Source organism: Hoplias malabaricus, chromosome 18 (genome assembly GCF_029633855.1).
Source record: "Hoplias malabaricus isolate fHopMal1 chromosome 18, fHopMal1.hap1, whole genome shotgun sequence".
Classification (NCBI taxonomy): domain Eukaryota; kingdom Metazoa; phylum Chordata; class Actinopteri; order Characiformes; family Erythrinidae; genus Hoplias; species Hoplias malabaricus.
This window is the reverse complement of record NC_089817.1, coordinates 15,036,972-15,053,879: the sequence shown is the minus strand read 5'-3', so window position 1 is coordinate 15,053,879 and position 16,908 is coordinate 15,036,972. Positions and strand designations below refer to the sequence as shown.

The 16,908-nt window shown below is 37.3% G+C and overlaps 1 protein-coding gene across 5 annotated transcripts in view; it reads right to left on the bottom strand.

Moving 5' to 3' along the window:
* ttc3 (tetratricopeptide repeat domain 3) overlaps window positions 1-16,908 on the bottom strand; it is a 40,489-nt gene that overhangs the window by 15,768 nt on the left and 7,813 nt on the right. For 2 of the 5 annotated variants that reach the window (XM_066650331.1, XM_066650335.1), the window contains exons 5-18: window positions 16,497-16,575; window positions 16,268-16,333; window positions 12,007-12,136; window positions 11,226-11,311; window positions 10,869-10,963; window positions 10,686-10,748; window positions 10,517-10,571; window positions 10,252-10,414; window positions 9,505-9,553; window positions 9,325-9,421; window positions 7,048-7,084; window positions 2,403-2,454; window positions 912-1,002; window positions 366-515 (exon numbers count right to left, since the gene is read on the bottom strand). In XM_066650331.1, coding sequence (XP_066506428.1) covers window positions 366-515; window positions 912-1,002; window positions 2,403-2,454; window positions 7,048-7,084; window positions 9,325-9,421; window positions 9,505-9,553; window positions 10,252-10,414; window positions 10,517-10,571; window positions 10,686-10,748; window positions 10,869-10,963; window positions 11,226-11,311; window positions 12,007-12,136; window positions 16,268-16,333; window positions 16,497-16,575 — 1,213 coding nt within the window. Of the gene's footprint in view, window positions 1-365; window positions 516-911; window positions 1,003-2,402; window positions 2,455-2,901; window positions 2,952-7,047; window positions 7,085-9,324; window positions 9,422-9,504; window positions 9,554-10,251; window positions 10,415-10,516; window positions 10,572-10,685; window positions 10,749-10,868; window positions 10,964-11,225; window positions 11,312-12,006; window positions 12,137-16,267; window positions 16,334-16,496; window positions 16,576-16,908 lie in introns of those variants that run through there. The other 3 variants (XM_066650332.1, XM_066650333.1, XM_066650336.1) reach the window with 3 other exon arrangements.

The window sequence follows — 16,908 nt, the reverse complement described above, 5'->3', positions numbered from 1 at the left end:
ACTTTACATCTAATTAAATATAATGCCAAAAGAGTTCTTTCAAATCAAGGTGTCAGGACTTTTGCCAAACACTGAAGTGTTTGTTTTTTAGAATGTATTTATTTTTATTAATATATTATTTTTATGTATTTTTTTTTACAAATCTACACACGTCTTCTTACAGAGACATGCAATTTAAGGATGTGGCAAAGTGCTTAAATGGCTCATCAGACATATACGACAGCCTTAAAATGTATTCTGTATTCTTGCATGCTATTCTGAGGATTTGAATGAATCAAATTCTCTTGAGTGCTGTCCAAATTTGGCTACAGATGAAAAATGTAAATGTGTTTTTAAGTTGATGTGAGGGTTTGTATGGAGAGTACCTTGGACCCACTAGATTGCAAAACGTGGAGGGCTAGAGAGAACGCTTGCTCTGCGTTGTGGCAACGCTGGTCAGCGAGTGCTGTATGAGCATCCACCACTGCAGCACAAAATTGCTTTTTACTGCATGCGTTACTGCCACTGGTCTGAGCCTTTAAAAAAAATATTACACCATTAATAATCAAATATCGGTCTGTATAATACAAATTACAAATTGTTGATATGGTGAAATCAATTAAGTAAATAATTTACTTTTTTCTAGAGCTACCTGCCAATTTTAGTAAACAGGCATATTACAGCAATCAACCGAAATGCACTTAAAATGTTTAATTAATTTAAAAATAATAATAATAAAATAAGTCAATATTTATTCTGTAATGAATGTTTTAACAAAAGGATCTTAAATCAGCAGGCACAATTCATGAAGAAATATAAATCTAACGTTAGCACACACTGTAAATTGGTCAACAGGTGTAAAGTCAGCCATAAATACATTCCACACCCAGAATATTCCTCACTTTCAGTATTATGAAAAAGAAAGCACCTACATTTTCCTGTGCAGGTGGGGGTTTAGCCCTGACAGCCTGTTTCTCTGGAGTGCATGGTACTCCATTCTTGGTCTTTCTGTCTCCCATTTCACTGTAACAAAAAAAAATAAATAAATAAAAAATAAAATAAAATAAAAAAAGAGTGTGTAAATCCCTAAACATGGATGGACGATGGGAAGATATTGAGATCACCCTCATATCAAAAGAAATAAACAGGCTCATTATAGTATACAAAAATAAATTAAATAAAATTCATGAACAAACAAAATAATTTGGGCAGAATGTCTCCCAAGCTCTGGTAGAGCATGCATTTTAAATTAACACCAAGAACTGGCAATGTAATATAAATTCTACAGATAAAATGAATGTTTACAATATGCTTTTGACCCCAGTAATGCAAATCCTATCCACCTAGCAAGCCACAAGCTCTCAATGAGCAAAAGCTCTTAAATAGATGTCAAGAAGTCTTGATGATTCCGGTGTCCTGGCTCTGCCCATTTAGACAGTTTAAATGTTGTTTCAGCCACACCCTATAATAGCTTTTTCAAATTGGGGATAAAACAACCTAATGAACTGATTCCATCTGAGTATGTTCATGTGGGATGAAGAATCACAATATGATTTACTTAAATGTCTACTGTTACAAATGTACAAATCCAAGTGACGTTTGTATATGAAGTAGTCATTTAAACAGTTTTTAAAAAGATGAACTACAAATGCTTTGGAGCACATTACACAATTAAAAGTCCAAAAATATGAACATGCCATAACAGATGTTGTAATCTCTGTCTGTGACAACATTATTGTAATAAATACCACAGAGTAAACCCACCCTTGGTGTGCAATAGTCTAGAGGATTTTTTTATTAGCTTTAATGAACAGTGTTTCTTCGAATAACAAGTAATTCAACCGAGACGATATATTCATCTTATTTTAAAGAAATGAGTATAACAAAAATATTTTAAATTGTGGCACAGAAAAGACGCCCATTCCCCACTTTTGCTAACCCTCACTTCCTATAGTGCCATGCGTTAATTTCATGTAATAATCGATTGCACGTTAACCTTTTATCTTTAAATATTAATGTACACAGATTTAATTCTGGTGCTACAAATAAACGTGTTTAAGACTCGGATCATCTTGGTCATAATCTCAATGAAAGCGTGGTTCTGAAGTAAAAAGGTTCAGGGAGGAGGAGAAAGCACAGATTAGAAATAAAACATAAAGAAAAGGGCACAACCACAAACAAAAGTGAAACTATCCACTACAGCTAACGGCCAACACATTAAAACTAGATCATATTGAGCTGTTGAAAGCGATAATTTCACTCCATAGAAACATAAAAATATATTCGTTTCTCCCCAGAAAGACTGGATAAAATATCCCGAACAAAGCGCTATAAACTGTAAAGACCAAGACGTGCCACACATCAGCGGATTAACCTTAGAGTAAACGTTAATGAAAAGCCAGCGTCAAGTTAGCTTCGCTTACCTTTTATCGTCCTTCGCGGATTTACAGTGCTCCTCAATGTTTCTGCTTCTTCCTGAAAATGAAAAAATGTTAGTAAACATAACTGAAACTTAGGCTAGGCGCCCTTCCAGTGATTCGTGTGCGCGCGCGGGGGAATGTGGGAGAGAGTAAGGGAGAAAAGGAGCCGAGACGCCACTCCCTTCGAGCAAGATCCTAAACAATCCACAGACCTGCAATACGGGTCAAGTTTCACGAGGTCGGACCGATGAACCCTGATGAATCTTTCCTTGTGTTTCTGTGGATTACGGTGTCTAACCCCTCGCCTCAACACCTGCGCATTCATTTTCATTTTTGTTTTGTGAACACAGGGCGGCGTGAGACATTTCTAAAGATCCTCCAAAGTGAAACACAAATCGGCGGACTGTTTACCTCTCCAGTAATCCTTTAAACTCCTGTGGTATTTACTCGAAATTACGATGATAATAATACCCAGTAACACTGACAAAAAGCTAAAACTTACCCCAGAAACGACATCCGCCTCAGGCTTCGTTCAGCTGTTAACTCAGCAAACCACAACGGCTAATATATGAGTCTAGTTCCGTGTTTAATGTGGCATTCCTTAACAGATGATCTCTGAACTCAGTTCAAAACTGTGATGACTCAAACTGGTTTGGTGAGAACTTTCACTTCAGCCACAGTAACCAAACAGTTAATGGACTTATTCTGAACTTTAGCACTTGATTCAAACGGTTCTATAATTCAACAAACATTCATAAGGCTAAAAGAAAGAGCATCAATCTCCATGGTGTGCCTTTCTTCTGGGGTGTTGTGTTGTAGGTGATGAAAAACCTCTGCCAGACACTGTCTAGTTTTAAATATATTTTTATTTCACAATAGAACAGCATCTAACCAGCCATAAGGACTGGGAGAGAATCAGCCAATTCCATTGGTCTCTATTCACCTCTCCCTGAAGTCCTGCACTCCACACTTACATAGGTTTTTTTCTGTCTATCCATTTAAGGTAATGGCATAGCTCTTGTTTACATTATTCCCAGCTCTGGGACTGAGACGAACCTCCTGCTCTCTCAGGAAACTTACTCTCCATACACATGGACACAGAGAAAAATCATATGTGTAAACCCAGAATAGTAAAACATTCTTATGTACTGCTCACACGTAATAACATGCATATATGGACATTAAATTATACGTCATTTGAATACACATCATCCACAAGTCTGAAAAACAGAAGACAACCCTCACTTGAAGGTAATAAAGGGACCATGGAAATTGGTTTCAGGTCTTCAGCAGTGAACTACTGACCTGTAGATTTTACATATCTTAGTGAAATCGTGTTTTCACTTTTATTTTGTTGTTTTGTTTGTGTAATAAATGTTTTTCTGCCCTAAATGAGTTAGCTAAGCATCGGCTAAAATGATACTCAAAGTAATGGGGAAGTTGTGGTGGTTTTTAATCCATGTCTGGTCTCTAAGAAACTGAAAATTCACCAGTACTTTTACTATTGTAGTGGATATGATGAATGTGTATTAATTTCTAATAAAAAATTGTGACTTTCTGAAGATGTGATTTTAAATATCCAAGCTTTCGCTAGTTTTCAGAGTCATCTCTAACCAAGATCGTAAGGAGAGATAAGCCTCCAGAGCAGGCCCGTAAAACCCCCTCCAAAGACCCTTTTTTATGACTTAAGGTCAAGAAAAGAATGCAGAGAGACACAGAGTGCCCACTCACAATGCCCTCTTTAAAGGACACCTTTTTAAAGACTGTTAACTCTAAAAGACTCAAACATCCCAAAGTTCGAATCAGGTATTCGGGGCGGGTTTTCTAAACTCTGGTTAAAAACCTGTGGCGCCAAATGACACAAGCTTTTCAAGCTTTTTGAGCTTCTGCCCCTTTTTCTCCGATGTTCAAGGCTCCAGACACTTGGGGCGTTGTCTCTTTAACTTTTCAAGGCTAAAAGAGTAAAATGACCTGAGTTTTGGAAATGACTCTGCAGGCGTCAGACTCATAGCTTTCTTAAACACTCTTGGACCTTTAAAGCGTGGTCCAGATAGAAACTACAGATTAAGAAAAGCTATAGTTTAACCCTCGCAAAATTTCAACGCCACACCCAGAGCATGAAGGCAACCTTAGACCTCTGACCCTCCAAACGACGACAACGCTACGAAGAGGACGGCTGCACGCACCCTCAGAATGATCTTCTGAGATGCGGAAACCTGCCCAGGAGAGACCTGCATGGACATGTCTCTCTCTCACAAAGCGGCAGATCAGCAATGATGAAGAATCCCCACAGAGACCTTCAGAACACCACCAGCTCCGACGGCTGCGTCTGAAAGCCTCGGGAGAAAATGAACGCCCAAGGTTGCAACCTACAAGGTCTGCAATTCTCCAGGAAGTCGTGCCGGAAGGCACCATCAGCGGCATGCTCCCTGTCGATCTCCAGATACGTAAGGTCACATGGTCTCATGTCTCATGGGTTGGTACTGAAAGTTTGCTGGGATAAATAGCCTTTCTTAGAACTTAGGACAATAATTATCATAGAGAAATTCCCTCATATATTAATCTTCCTGTTCCCTCATATATCGCTGTAATCCATTTTATTATATGAATGTCTAATCAGTCTTCTATATTCTATTTTACAATTAATAAACTAGTTGTGTGATAAAACCAATCCTTGGTTATTAGTTTGTGTGAGTGCACCTTTCTTGTATGGAATTATAACTTCTAGTTCAGATTCCATTTCAGAGTCAAGAACCCACGGCGGGTCAATGAGCATAATTCATTAATAATAGTTAATTCTAGCTAATTCTGCTGTATAATATGTGAAGATGACCTACTTGTCTAAGCTAAAATGAAGACAGGTAAGGACATTACATATTAGTTAATGGCGCTCCTGAACATGGAGCTTAGCATAATGAATTAAATAATTAATTATTAATAAAATAATAATTAATTATCATTGACTCCGCTATGTAGTGCAAATGCCACCGTGCATACTACTTCCACTACACTATAAATTAAACTATTTCTTCATTGTGGAGTTTCCTGCCATTTCTTAAATCCTTACACTGGATACCAGTCTGTTACAGAATAGACTTTAAGGTGTTATTACTGGTCTCTAAATGTGGGTAAAATGGGGTAGGACCAGCTTATTTATCAGACCTGCTACAGAGATTTGAGCCGAGCAGAGCTCTCATATCTTTAGGATCTAGTCAGTTAGCCCTGCCTCAGGTGAAAACTAAATACGGAGAGGCAGCGTTTAGCTACTATGCCGCTCATAAATGGAACCAGCTGACTGAGAATATTAGAAGAGCCCCAACTTTAGACACTTAAATTAATGCTTAAAACATTCCTGTTTGAAATACTCTGCACTTTTATTTCTGTAATGGTATTTTGTTTCTTTTCTTTTATTGTATCATTTTAAATTGTTTTAATCATTTTTAATTATTTAATCATTTTACGCAATTTTTTTATTGGACTTTTATAATTTTATTCTGGCTTTTAATGTAACTTTTTTTTTCTGTAAAGCACTTTGAATTGCTTCTGTATGAAAGGTGCTCTGTAAATAAACTTGCCTTGCCTTGCCTCGCCTCTATGGGAGTCAATAAACTGACTGAGAATCCCAAATCTCTTGTCAGCAGACACACACTCAGACCTATGGGCAATTTAGAGTGACCGATCAACCTAATATACATATCTTTGGACTGTGGGAGGAATCCGGAGTACCCGGACGAAACCTATGCAAGCACAGGGAAAACATGCCACACAGAAGAACCCAGGCCATGAATTGAACCTGGATCACCTTGCTGTGAGGCACCAGTGCCACTTGTATAGAGTGCAAGACGTTAAATAGTGCCTTATAATATATAGACCAGAAAAATGTTAACATAATGTCCATATTCGGAACTTTGGATAAAACCCGAAAAAAATATTCATTCATTGTCTGTAAACACTTATCCTGTTCTGGGTTGTGGTGGATCCAGAGCCTACACAGAATCACTGGGCGCAAGCTGAGGACATACCCTGGAGGGGACATCAGGTCCAACACAGGGCACTACACACTCACACTGTGGACACTGTTGAAGCTACTCCCCTACCAACGTGTTTTTAGACTGTGGCAGGAAACCAGAGCACCTGGAGGAAACGCACAAGTAGAACACACCAAACTCACAGACATTCACCCAGAGCAAGGCTCAAACACACAACCCTATGTCACTGGTGACGTGTGACAGTGACACTACCTGTTGACGACACTGCAACGCCTACCTGAAAAATATTTTCTAACAAATAGTGGACATTCTTATACAACAAATACAAATACTGCTAGGTGCAAGACAACACTGATGTGCACTAAAGTGACAGGATTGACAACACAAACAAGCTACAGCTGCACTGTACACGCAAACATGTATACATCTAATTTTGAAAAATATTATGTACAATAGGAGTAGTACATCAGGGTAATTTTCAGAACATTTCTTTCCAAATATGGACATCATGCAGAATAACACACATCGGATGTCTAGTGATTTGTATTGTAGCTCAGAACTTGACAGTAAATATATTTTAAAAAAAAGTTTTGCTATGAAATACAAAATGTACTGAAGATACAGAGTAAATTAGCTGCACTGAGGTAATCATAACTCACCTGGTGGTTCCTGCTGCTCCACTGCATCTCCTGTCTTCTGGTGCAAAAGAATACAATCAATATGCCTTAAATTACACTTCCATAATAATACAAATTAACAATACAGTAATGCTTATTTAAAACACAATAAATGAATGTAAAAAAAATCCTTTGAAAATTTAGTAGCAAGATAAAAACTGAGAAGTCCTGAAGCCATGAGAAGTGTTTCATCCACAAGAAACAGCAGCTGTATTAGTCAATTTTTTCAGTTTGACCACTACCTTCTCAGTGGTCAGAGACGGATCTCATCCACACTGAACACAAGTATAAACAGAATGTGTTGTCTGTGTCTGGACAGAGAGTAGGGACAAGTCAGGTGTGTTGTTTTCTGGAGATAATTGGCCAGACTTTTTCCATGAATGAACTTGAATATCCATTGTCATGGGCAGAAGAATGATAGGTGTCCATAAACCCAGACACAATACTTCCCTACCAGTTGACCACTGCAAAACCACAGCGCCTGAAGGACACAACCTTTTCCTCTGCCAACCCAGACAATTCACTGCTTTTTATAAGGGTTTATTCCTGAGGTTTGAAAGTGTACAATACACAGGTAGCAACAAGTGAAAAATAATTAGCTTGTTAGAGTTAATAAAATGGGAATGATATAGATATTTGTGCGCTTTTTACATGAGAAAAGAAAATCGGATCTCATCGAGTCAGACAGGGGATGCATTTTTCTGACATGTGCAAACAGAATCAGGTCAAAGTATTTTCAGATATAAAACACATGTTAATGCTAGGTGTAAATAGGCCCTAACAGTCAGTTCCAATGCTTTTAATATCTGGATCAGATGTGTTAGTTTTCAGCATTTTTTTCAGTGTGTTAGATCTGCAGTACCAAGGACTTCAGACCAAAACTCCAAGTTTAATTAATCAGCTAATTGCCAAGTACTTCAAGGTGTCATGGGTCTGTGATGTCAGTGCTTTTTTTAAAAAAAGAATAGGTTTTGCTGATCATCTGCATGTGTATCACACTATAATGTGTTTGAATTATGAAAGAGTATTTGCAGGTGGCTCTTGTTAGGCTTAGAGTTAAGTTTAGGTTTAGGGTTAATGTTAATTTAATACAAATACTTGTGTGACTGCTAATATCCCACCTGTAGCTATCATAATCATAACTTTATGGTTGTGTTGAGTAATTACCAACTCATTTGTGTAGGTGGCGCAAAACTAAAATTTGCATATCCTACAACTGTTTGTTCAGAACTGTTGTCGTAAAATTGTGGTAAAGTAAATAAGTAATTCATATATCAAACACATTTCAACCGAAGTGCTGTTCAAAAATAAAAATAAATTTAAATATTAAAGGCACACAAAGCTGTGCGGCGCTGCAAAGGAATGAATTTTGTTCCATAATACTTGTTCGTATTTTGGTTACTTACTAAGCCACCAGAGATTGCATTTCTGGAAACCTGTCCTGCACTCCTTAACAAGAGGTTTAGTGCCACTGCATTAAAAAATATTAGATTCAGAGAATAAAGGCAGAAATTTGAGAACAAATTTCACATTTAAAGTCTGAAAAATTCCAGGATTAAAGTCGTAATTATTTTGAGATTAAAATCAGAATAATTCAAAATAAAAGTAAATTCTGAATACTTCTGGGAATAAAGTGAGAATTTTATGCTGCATCTACACTGGAGCAGACTACCACTTGGGAGTGGGAATGAGGAACGTTGTGTATAGTTTAGGTTATCTTATAGGGTTCAGGAATAAAGAAATGCTCAGTTCTCTGGCACATCAGGATAAGACTTAGTAAATTGAATGCTGGATGTTGCACGACCTGCATTTATTCAGAAGAGGAAATGTAGTTTCACAGGACACAAAAACAATGATCCATCCAGAGGCAAAATCATATCAAATCAAATCAAAATGTAAACTAAAACCATATGCATCAGACAATAGGTCAGTGGTTGTATTAGCATGGTTAGTGTCATCTCATATGGATGGAAGAATATAATAAATAATTATTTTCACTGGCTCCTCACTTGTCTGCTACTCATTCTCAACTGGGGACTTTTTCCACTAAATTATTCTGACTTTAATTTAGGATTTTTTAAACTTTTTACGTTTAAACTTAAACGTTTTAATTTCAGATAATTGTCCCTAAAACTATGTTGTACCTTTAACCATGTATTGCTAATTATACATTTACTGAGAGTAATATTAATTAACTAAATAATAAAGTGCACTGTTTTTAATCCTTGTTAGGTTTGTAAGACACTGACTGATGCTCACCTTGTTCTCTAGTGTACAAGACTCAAGAGACGTCACTGTGTCATTGTAAGAGCTGACATGTGGGATTGAGGGATCCAGTCCACTGGCTGCTTCATGTCTATTCAAAACCAAACATTAGCCAAACAATTGTCTTCAAATTGCTTAACAGGAATAAGTAAGAGGACACTACAAAAGCTATACCTTTTACTGGCTCCTTTCTTTGTTTCCGCTTTCTTTTGTTTTCCTTCTGCTTAGAAAGAAAAAAAAGAAGTCATTTGAGAGAGATAATGAGAATGAGTGGCTTTCCAGTTCAGTTCTACTGGAATAGCGACACATGCTCGAGTAATGAAGTTCATATCTAACAGGCTGCTCCTGTTGTAAAAAAGCTGAATTACAAAGACAGTTTGTTCAAAACTAATATAGGCTCAATTTGTATTATCCAAAATGAAATCAAGTAAAACAAGATATGTTTGGTGTCCAATATATGTTTGGTAGGGTAGGGAGGTAAATTCACGTCTGTATTCTCACGAATTACACACGACGATAACTTGGTTAACCAGTTTATTTGGCAAATATTCATGTTTGTAAAACTGAAAAAATAAACAATTGATAAAAATAATTAAACGAATGGATAAAACTTTGTTTTTGAAGTTGTCAGAAATCCTTCAGAAACATACAACTGCAATTCCATTTTAAAAACACTATACTGTTTAAACATGATTTTTGTTTTTATAAATTTGTGTGGTTTCATAAGCTTCAGTACAAATATATGAGCTGGTTTCCAACCACAATTATTTACAAACCAAGCATTTACAAACACTAATAACAGACCAAATACAGATTAAAGCAGTTTGTGTCTTATTATTATTTTATGTGTAAATTTTGTGCTTAGGAGGAAATTGTGCAAATTAAAAATTTGCTCAAACTTCTAGCAAAATATACCCCTACCTTTTCCTTCATAAATTTCAGTCATGAAGCGCGAGTACTGCTGTTGGAGGTCTCTAATTCCTTCTGGGTCAGCACTGCAATATTTCTGAGCTCTTAAATTGGCTTCAATTGCTTTGTCTTTAGCTCCCAGAAAGAATAAAGCATCACAGAAGCGATAATGGCCCTAAAATACACCAAAATGAACAGAACAGAAATTAACTCACAAATAAAAAAATGTGAAGTGTGTGAATGTTTGGCTCGTGCTAAAACAGCAGAAGAGTTTCACCTTTGCCCAGTCTTTCTGCAAAATAATTGCTCTTTTGCCATCACCCATTGCTTTCCTGCAGTAAGAAAGGCAAGGAAATTATTAATTTAAAAAATAAATTTCAATAGTTACACCTTGCACATATTCAAATTTTAACAACTATTTTTGTATTGTTTAACACCCAACTTACAGATATTTTTCACATCGAAGATAACTGAGCGCTCTGTTACCATACAGCAGATGGTTGCTGGGACTGAAACAAAGAATATGCTTGTAATGAGCAAATTCTTAAGTATTCCAAGAAGATTTATAAATGTTATACATATAAACTAAGACATGAGAAAAAACATTAGTCAGACAATTAAAAACCTACTGGAACTTAATGGCCTTTGTATACCACTTCACAGCCTGATCATACTTCTTCTTCTGAAACTGTTCATTCCCTTTGTTCTTCATTTCTTCACTTTTCTGAGAAATCAGAGTGTGAGGCACGTATTTTAGAGTCATGGATTAACATCTAAAAAGAACAAATATTTTGAAGCATACATCTCCTAACTTCGAAATAAGCACTGCCAAATAGCTAGTTTTGGAAGAAATGGTAAAAATAAATTTTACATTAAAAAAAACATTTTTTTAAACATATCAACTATCCTTTATGTTTTCTAAGCATTTTCTGATGATTAATGGTACAACAATAATGATAGACTTATTTAAACGTTGGCCCACTAACCTGTAAATTCCAAGGATCTGGCTCTATCAACACATCCTTGGTCATTTTCTTTTTGCTGCATGACATCACTTGTATATAGCGAGCATCTGAGAAGGAAGAAAAAAAAAACCTCGCTAGTTTTGACGTTTAAACCTTACACATTCAACTGCAACCATGCAACAATAAAGGAGTTGGGTTAAGAAATTAATCAGTTGATGTCAGGCTGGGCTATGAATTTGTTCCATGCTCAGTTTCTAGCTCAGAAGTCTTTAACCCTGAATCTGAAATATCTTACAGAATTTTAATCCATTTTATTTAGGTAAGAAACATTCAATATTTGTAAACCTACACAGTGCATCTAAACTGTAAAACAATCATTTAGGTTTAATACATTCATTCATTCATTATCTGTAACCGCTTATCCAGTTCAGGGTCGCGGTGGGTCCAGAGCCTACCTGGAATCATTGGGCGCAAGGCAGGAATACACCCTGGAGGGGGCGTCAGTCCTTCACAGGGCAACACACACATACACTCACACCTACGAACACTTTGGAGTCGCCAATCCACCTACCAACGTGTGTTTTTGGACTGTGGGAGGAAACCGGAGCACCCGGAGGAAATCCATTTCCATGCGGGGAGAACACACCAACTCCTCACAGACAGTCACCCTGAGCGGGAATCAAACCCTCAACATCCAGGCCCCTGGAGCTGTGTGACTGTGACACTACCTGCTGCGCCACCATGCGGCCAGGCTTAATACAGGTTAGTTTAATACATTCCCAGCAAAAACGGAATGACTTACATTCAATGAAGATGAAGTGCAGAATATGATATCGGATTTTCTTTGGGCCAAGATCTAGTAGCTTCCTGCTTAGGCCTGGTGGTCCAAACTCCTCAAGCCAGCTTACTGCTTTCACAAGACAATCCTCTTGCTAAAGAGACCCAGTCAGAAAATTACTGAATCACGTCTTCCATTCATAATGTTAACATTCTGTTTCTCAATATTTTAAGGAGTAAGCTCCTCACTCACAAATGCTTACATTTTTGAACGCAAAGCAGCTCAAGGTACAGGAAGGCAGCAGCACCTAAGTTACCAAAGTTGTCATTTAGCAGGCCTGTGAGCCTCTAGGAAGCTAAATTTATTAAAGGCTCAGGAAAATATACTTCAGATGTAAATAACTATTTTCTCTTCCAACACCAATGCATATGCACAGAATTTACTCAATTTCTGAGTGACAATGTAATTTAAAATAAATATTTGAAATGCTACTTTCATAAAATTTAGTGAATTATTTACAGGAATACCCAGTAAAATTAAAATCTTAAGGTTCTGATATAGGGTCTGTAGTTATAAGCTAAATCAACAGGGTTAACAGGCTCAATATCAACTTAGCCACACACATACACATTAATAACTTACTTACTGCCTTCCTCATAATTAATTTGTGAGAGAATTTACGTCTTTCATCATACCCCTCCCCTCACACATCTTGTTCTAGCTTATCTCCTCCTTTCTTTGACCATCACCCTTATCACACCTACCCCTCCTCTCACCCCTAATCTTCCTCCTACCCCTCCCGATTTCCTTTTTCTTTCACTGTTTCCCCCCTTCCTGTCCCACACCTCCTCTTCAGTCTTACCCCACCTCAAACTCCTCTTCTTCCTCCTATTCTCTTCCTCCATTTCTCCAGTGTATATAAGGCCCTTTTAAAATATTTGGTGTCAGACTGGATTGGGAACAGACTGGACTAGCAACAGTCACAGACTGGACTGAGAACAGACTGAATTGGGTACAGAATGAACTGGCTATAGACTGAACTGGTGACAAACTGATGATCAAGGAAACCTCTGAACTTCCAGTTTCCAAACTTCAGATCCTCTTAATATAGACTGAGATCATCCAGTTGTAATCATACATGATCCTGTGTATGTGTAAATAAACTCCAGTCAACGCCGAACTCCAGTCTCCTGACTCTTCAATGCCGAATTTCTAACAGTGTTAGTGAGAATGCACAAAAGTAGTACTGTGTGCAATGTATATTACACCTTCTGCCAATGCAGACACACCATGCAAAGCCATCCATACTACCATTGCAAGAGTGCGGAAACCAGTGCATTTATTGCAGGGTCTGGAGACTTTAACCATGTTTCTCTCTCATCATCTCTGCCCACATTCAGTCAGTTTGTGAAGTGCAGGACTAGAGAAAACATGACCCTGAACTTGTTGCCTGAGCTGCTGGCCATTAAGGACTATACTTTACACCCTTTGCACACTACAGCAGAAAAACAAAGAAGCACGTTCAGGGGAAGACTGATACAACTGTTGAATAAGGTTTTACAGCGAGTCTCCTCACTGCAGGGACACGATTGCTGTCTGAACTGTGCTGATCCACACCACACTGTCCCAGTCAATACTGTTTCATTTTCACTGTTATTTTATCTGACTTGCTACTAGTTCACATTATTATTCTGCTCTCTGGACTGGCCATTTTTGTCTTTGTGGCTCCTAGTATTGAAAGTATATTTACTGACAACTTCACTTACTCTGAACTCCATTAATGCAATTATGCTGCTCTAGTTTTTGGCATGTACATTGTCATTTACAGCACCCTCCATAATTATTGGCACCCCTAGATATAATGTGTTAAAAGCCTTAAAATAAATAAATTTCTTATTGCAGAAGCATAATCTCACTCTGAAAAATTCAGAAAAAAGCAACCTTCAACTCAAGTGGAAAAAAAAGGAAAAACCTGACTAAGAAATAATTATTTCCCACAAAATGACCCGTTCCACAATTATTGGCATCCTTAATTTCTTGGAAAAAATGTTTTTGAACCATTTTTGTCATTTCTACTGTAGTGTATAAAGTGGATCAAAGTATCTAGGAACCTTTAAATAGTAATTCATCACTTCCTGTTTTCCTGGGGTATAAATATGGCGTTACACAGAGGCCTATTTCTCTTACTCACTCTTAAACATGGGAACGAAAAGAGAACACACTATTCAAGTAAGGCAGATGTGTGTCGACCTTCATAAATCAGGCAATGGCTACAAGAAAATAGCCACTCACCTGCAGATGCCCTTACCTACAGTCAGAGCAATCATCAAAAAAAGTTCAAAACATCTGGAACTGTGACAAACAAGCCTGGAAGAGGACTCAAGTGTATCTTGCCACCACACACAGTGAGAAGGATGGTAAGAGAAGTAAAAAGTTCTCCAAAGCTCACTGTAAGAGAACTGAATCAAATGGTAACATCTTGGGGTTATCGGGGCTCCCAAACAACCATCAGGGGCTATCTACATGCCAACAAGCTTTTTGGGAGGCATGCATGGAGAAAGCCTTTTCTGAGTTATACTCATAATTGTAAATGAGTGGAGTTTGCCAAGCGGTACTTGGATTTTTACTGGGACCATGCTCTTTGGTCAGATGAGACCAAGATAGAGCTTTTTGGCAACAAACACTCTTAAGTGGGTCTGGCGTAACACCAAGGATGAGTACGCAGAAAAACACTTCATGCCCACTGGAGGATCGGTGATGTTGTGGGCCTGTTTCTCCTCCAAAGGACCTGGGAACCTTGTAAGGATACATGAGATCATAAACTCTTTGAAATATCAGGACATTTTGAATCAGAATCTCGGTCATCACTGGGTCTTTCAGCAAGATAATGACCCTAAACATGTGGCCAAATCTACTCAAAAATGGTTCACAAGGCACAAAATCAAGCCTTGGCCTCTCATGGCCATCTCAGTCCCCAGACCTCAACCCAACAGAAAACTGTGGGGTGAGCTGAAGAGGAGAGTGCACAGGAGAAGACCCAGGACGATTTAGAGAGGTTGTGCAAAGAGGAATTGGTCGAAGATCCCTCTTTCTGTATATAGGAGAAGATTAAGTGCTGTCTTGTTGGCAAAAGGAGGTTGTACAATGTACTAACACCACGGGTGCCAATAATTGTGGCACACATGATTCCATTCAAAAGATTTATTTCTTAATGTGTGATTTTTTTTCCCCACTAAATAAAGGCACTTGAATTAAAGCTTAGATTTTTCTCTTTTTTTTTTGCATTGTTGTCCTATATTAAAAAAAAAAAAGCCAAAGAACACTTCTTAATCAGGGGTGCCAATAATTATGGAGGGTGCTGTATGTATAGAGATATTTTTCACTTGTTGTCATACCTTCAAGAGCATTTTAAATCATAGGCATAATAAAATTAGACAAAAAAAAAAAAAAAAAAAACAACATCCTTGGCAAACCTTTTTATGACATGAAGACAAAGCAGTATCATTCCATCTCAGACTTCAGTTATTTCATAACTCAGGCTTTGTGCCGTAATGAGGGCATATAAGGTCCCAAGGGATACTCAGTTAGAAACACACCCTGTACTTTGCTTTTCCCAAGTTAGGACACTCCATGTCTTTTTGAACATATTCAAACATATAAACATTTGAGCTTCATTTGAACAGTACTGAGAGATGGAGTTTACATAACTAAACAAATAAAACTGAAGAAATTATTTATAAACATACGTTGTAATATGTAATGAACAAAAATGTACATTTCTTGTGAGGAAAAAGTTAGGAGACCATACGCCCTAATAGCTGGCATTTCCCCCTTTGGCGAAATAACCTCAATTAGATATGAATATTTACATCCTCTAAGCTGATACATTATAAGTTTGCTCATAGATGTCATTTAAACCCTCCTGGGCAATCTAAATGTAGCCTTCTGTTCTAAATGATATTTGGGTATTCTTGGAACATTTATTTGTTTTCTGTAAGTGCCCCCCAGTGCAGCACATCTGGGAAACCACAGTTTATCTGCTAGCACCCTTTTAGAAATACACATTCCCTAATGTCTCATTCTGTTTCTGCTTGAGTATAATTGGGCCTTTAAACTGAAAGCAATTTGCAGTTTTGGCCTCTTCCACAGCTGTAAGGAAAACAGTGTTTGTCTGTGCATATGTCCTTGTTTGTTTGTTAGGTTTTAAAATGTTCAACAAAAATATATTGCCAACAAAGGTAGTACATCACAATGCTTTAATTTAAATCTCATGATGAAAACGTACCAGTTGAAAAGATGTGCTTAATGATATTAACTCCTTTGCTTTTCTCTCTGGTTCTGTGTCAGAAAGCTGTAAAGGAAAATATTTTTTTCAGAATAGATTTTACTCATTATAATGAACTATGCAGTTCTGTATTTCGTCTGTAGAGTTTTAAGTTTTCCTGAACCAGAAAAAAATACAAAACTATGCAACAGAGATTGTCCACAGATTGTTACAAATATTTTATACATACACAATTTTCTATAGTGTTGAGGATGAGCTCCAGAATTTCAATTTTGTGCAGCCTTTTCAAGCTCAAGTCATTTGTGAAACTGAAACAGAAAAACAGATCAAAACAGTTTGCAAAAAAAAAAACGATTTTCTAATCTTTAGCACAAATTCTATTTCTCAAGATAATAAATAATAAAAAATTCAATCATTCCGCTCTCAGGTTCTCAGACAACTTCTGGATACTTCCATAATTCCAGACTGCCAATCAGCAATCATTCATTCATTTTCTGTAACTGCTTCATCCCAAGGTAAAATTTAATACAACTTTTAAAATTTCACATTATTTTGTGTGTGAATAAGTGAAGCAAAAGTGCCCTGGAGCAAAGCACTTAACCTCAGCTGCTCCCTAATATCTGAGGCTGACTGCATGCCAT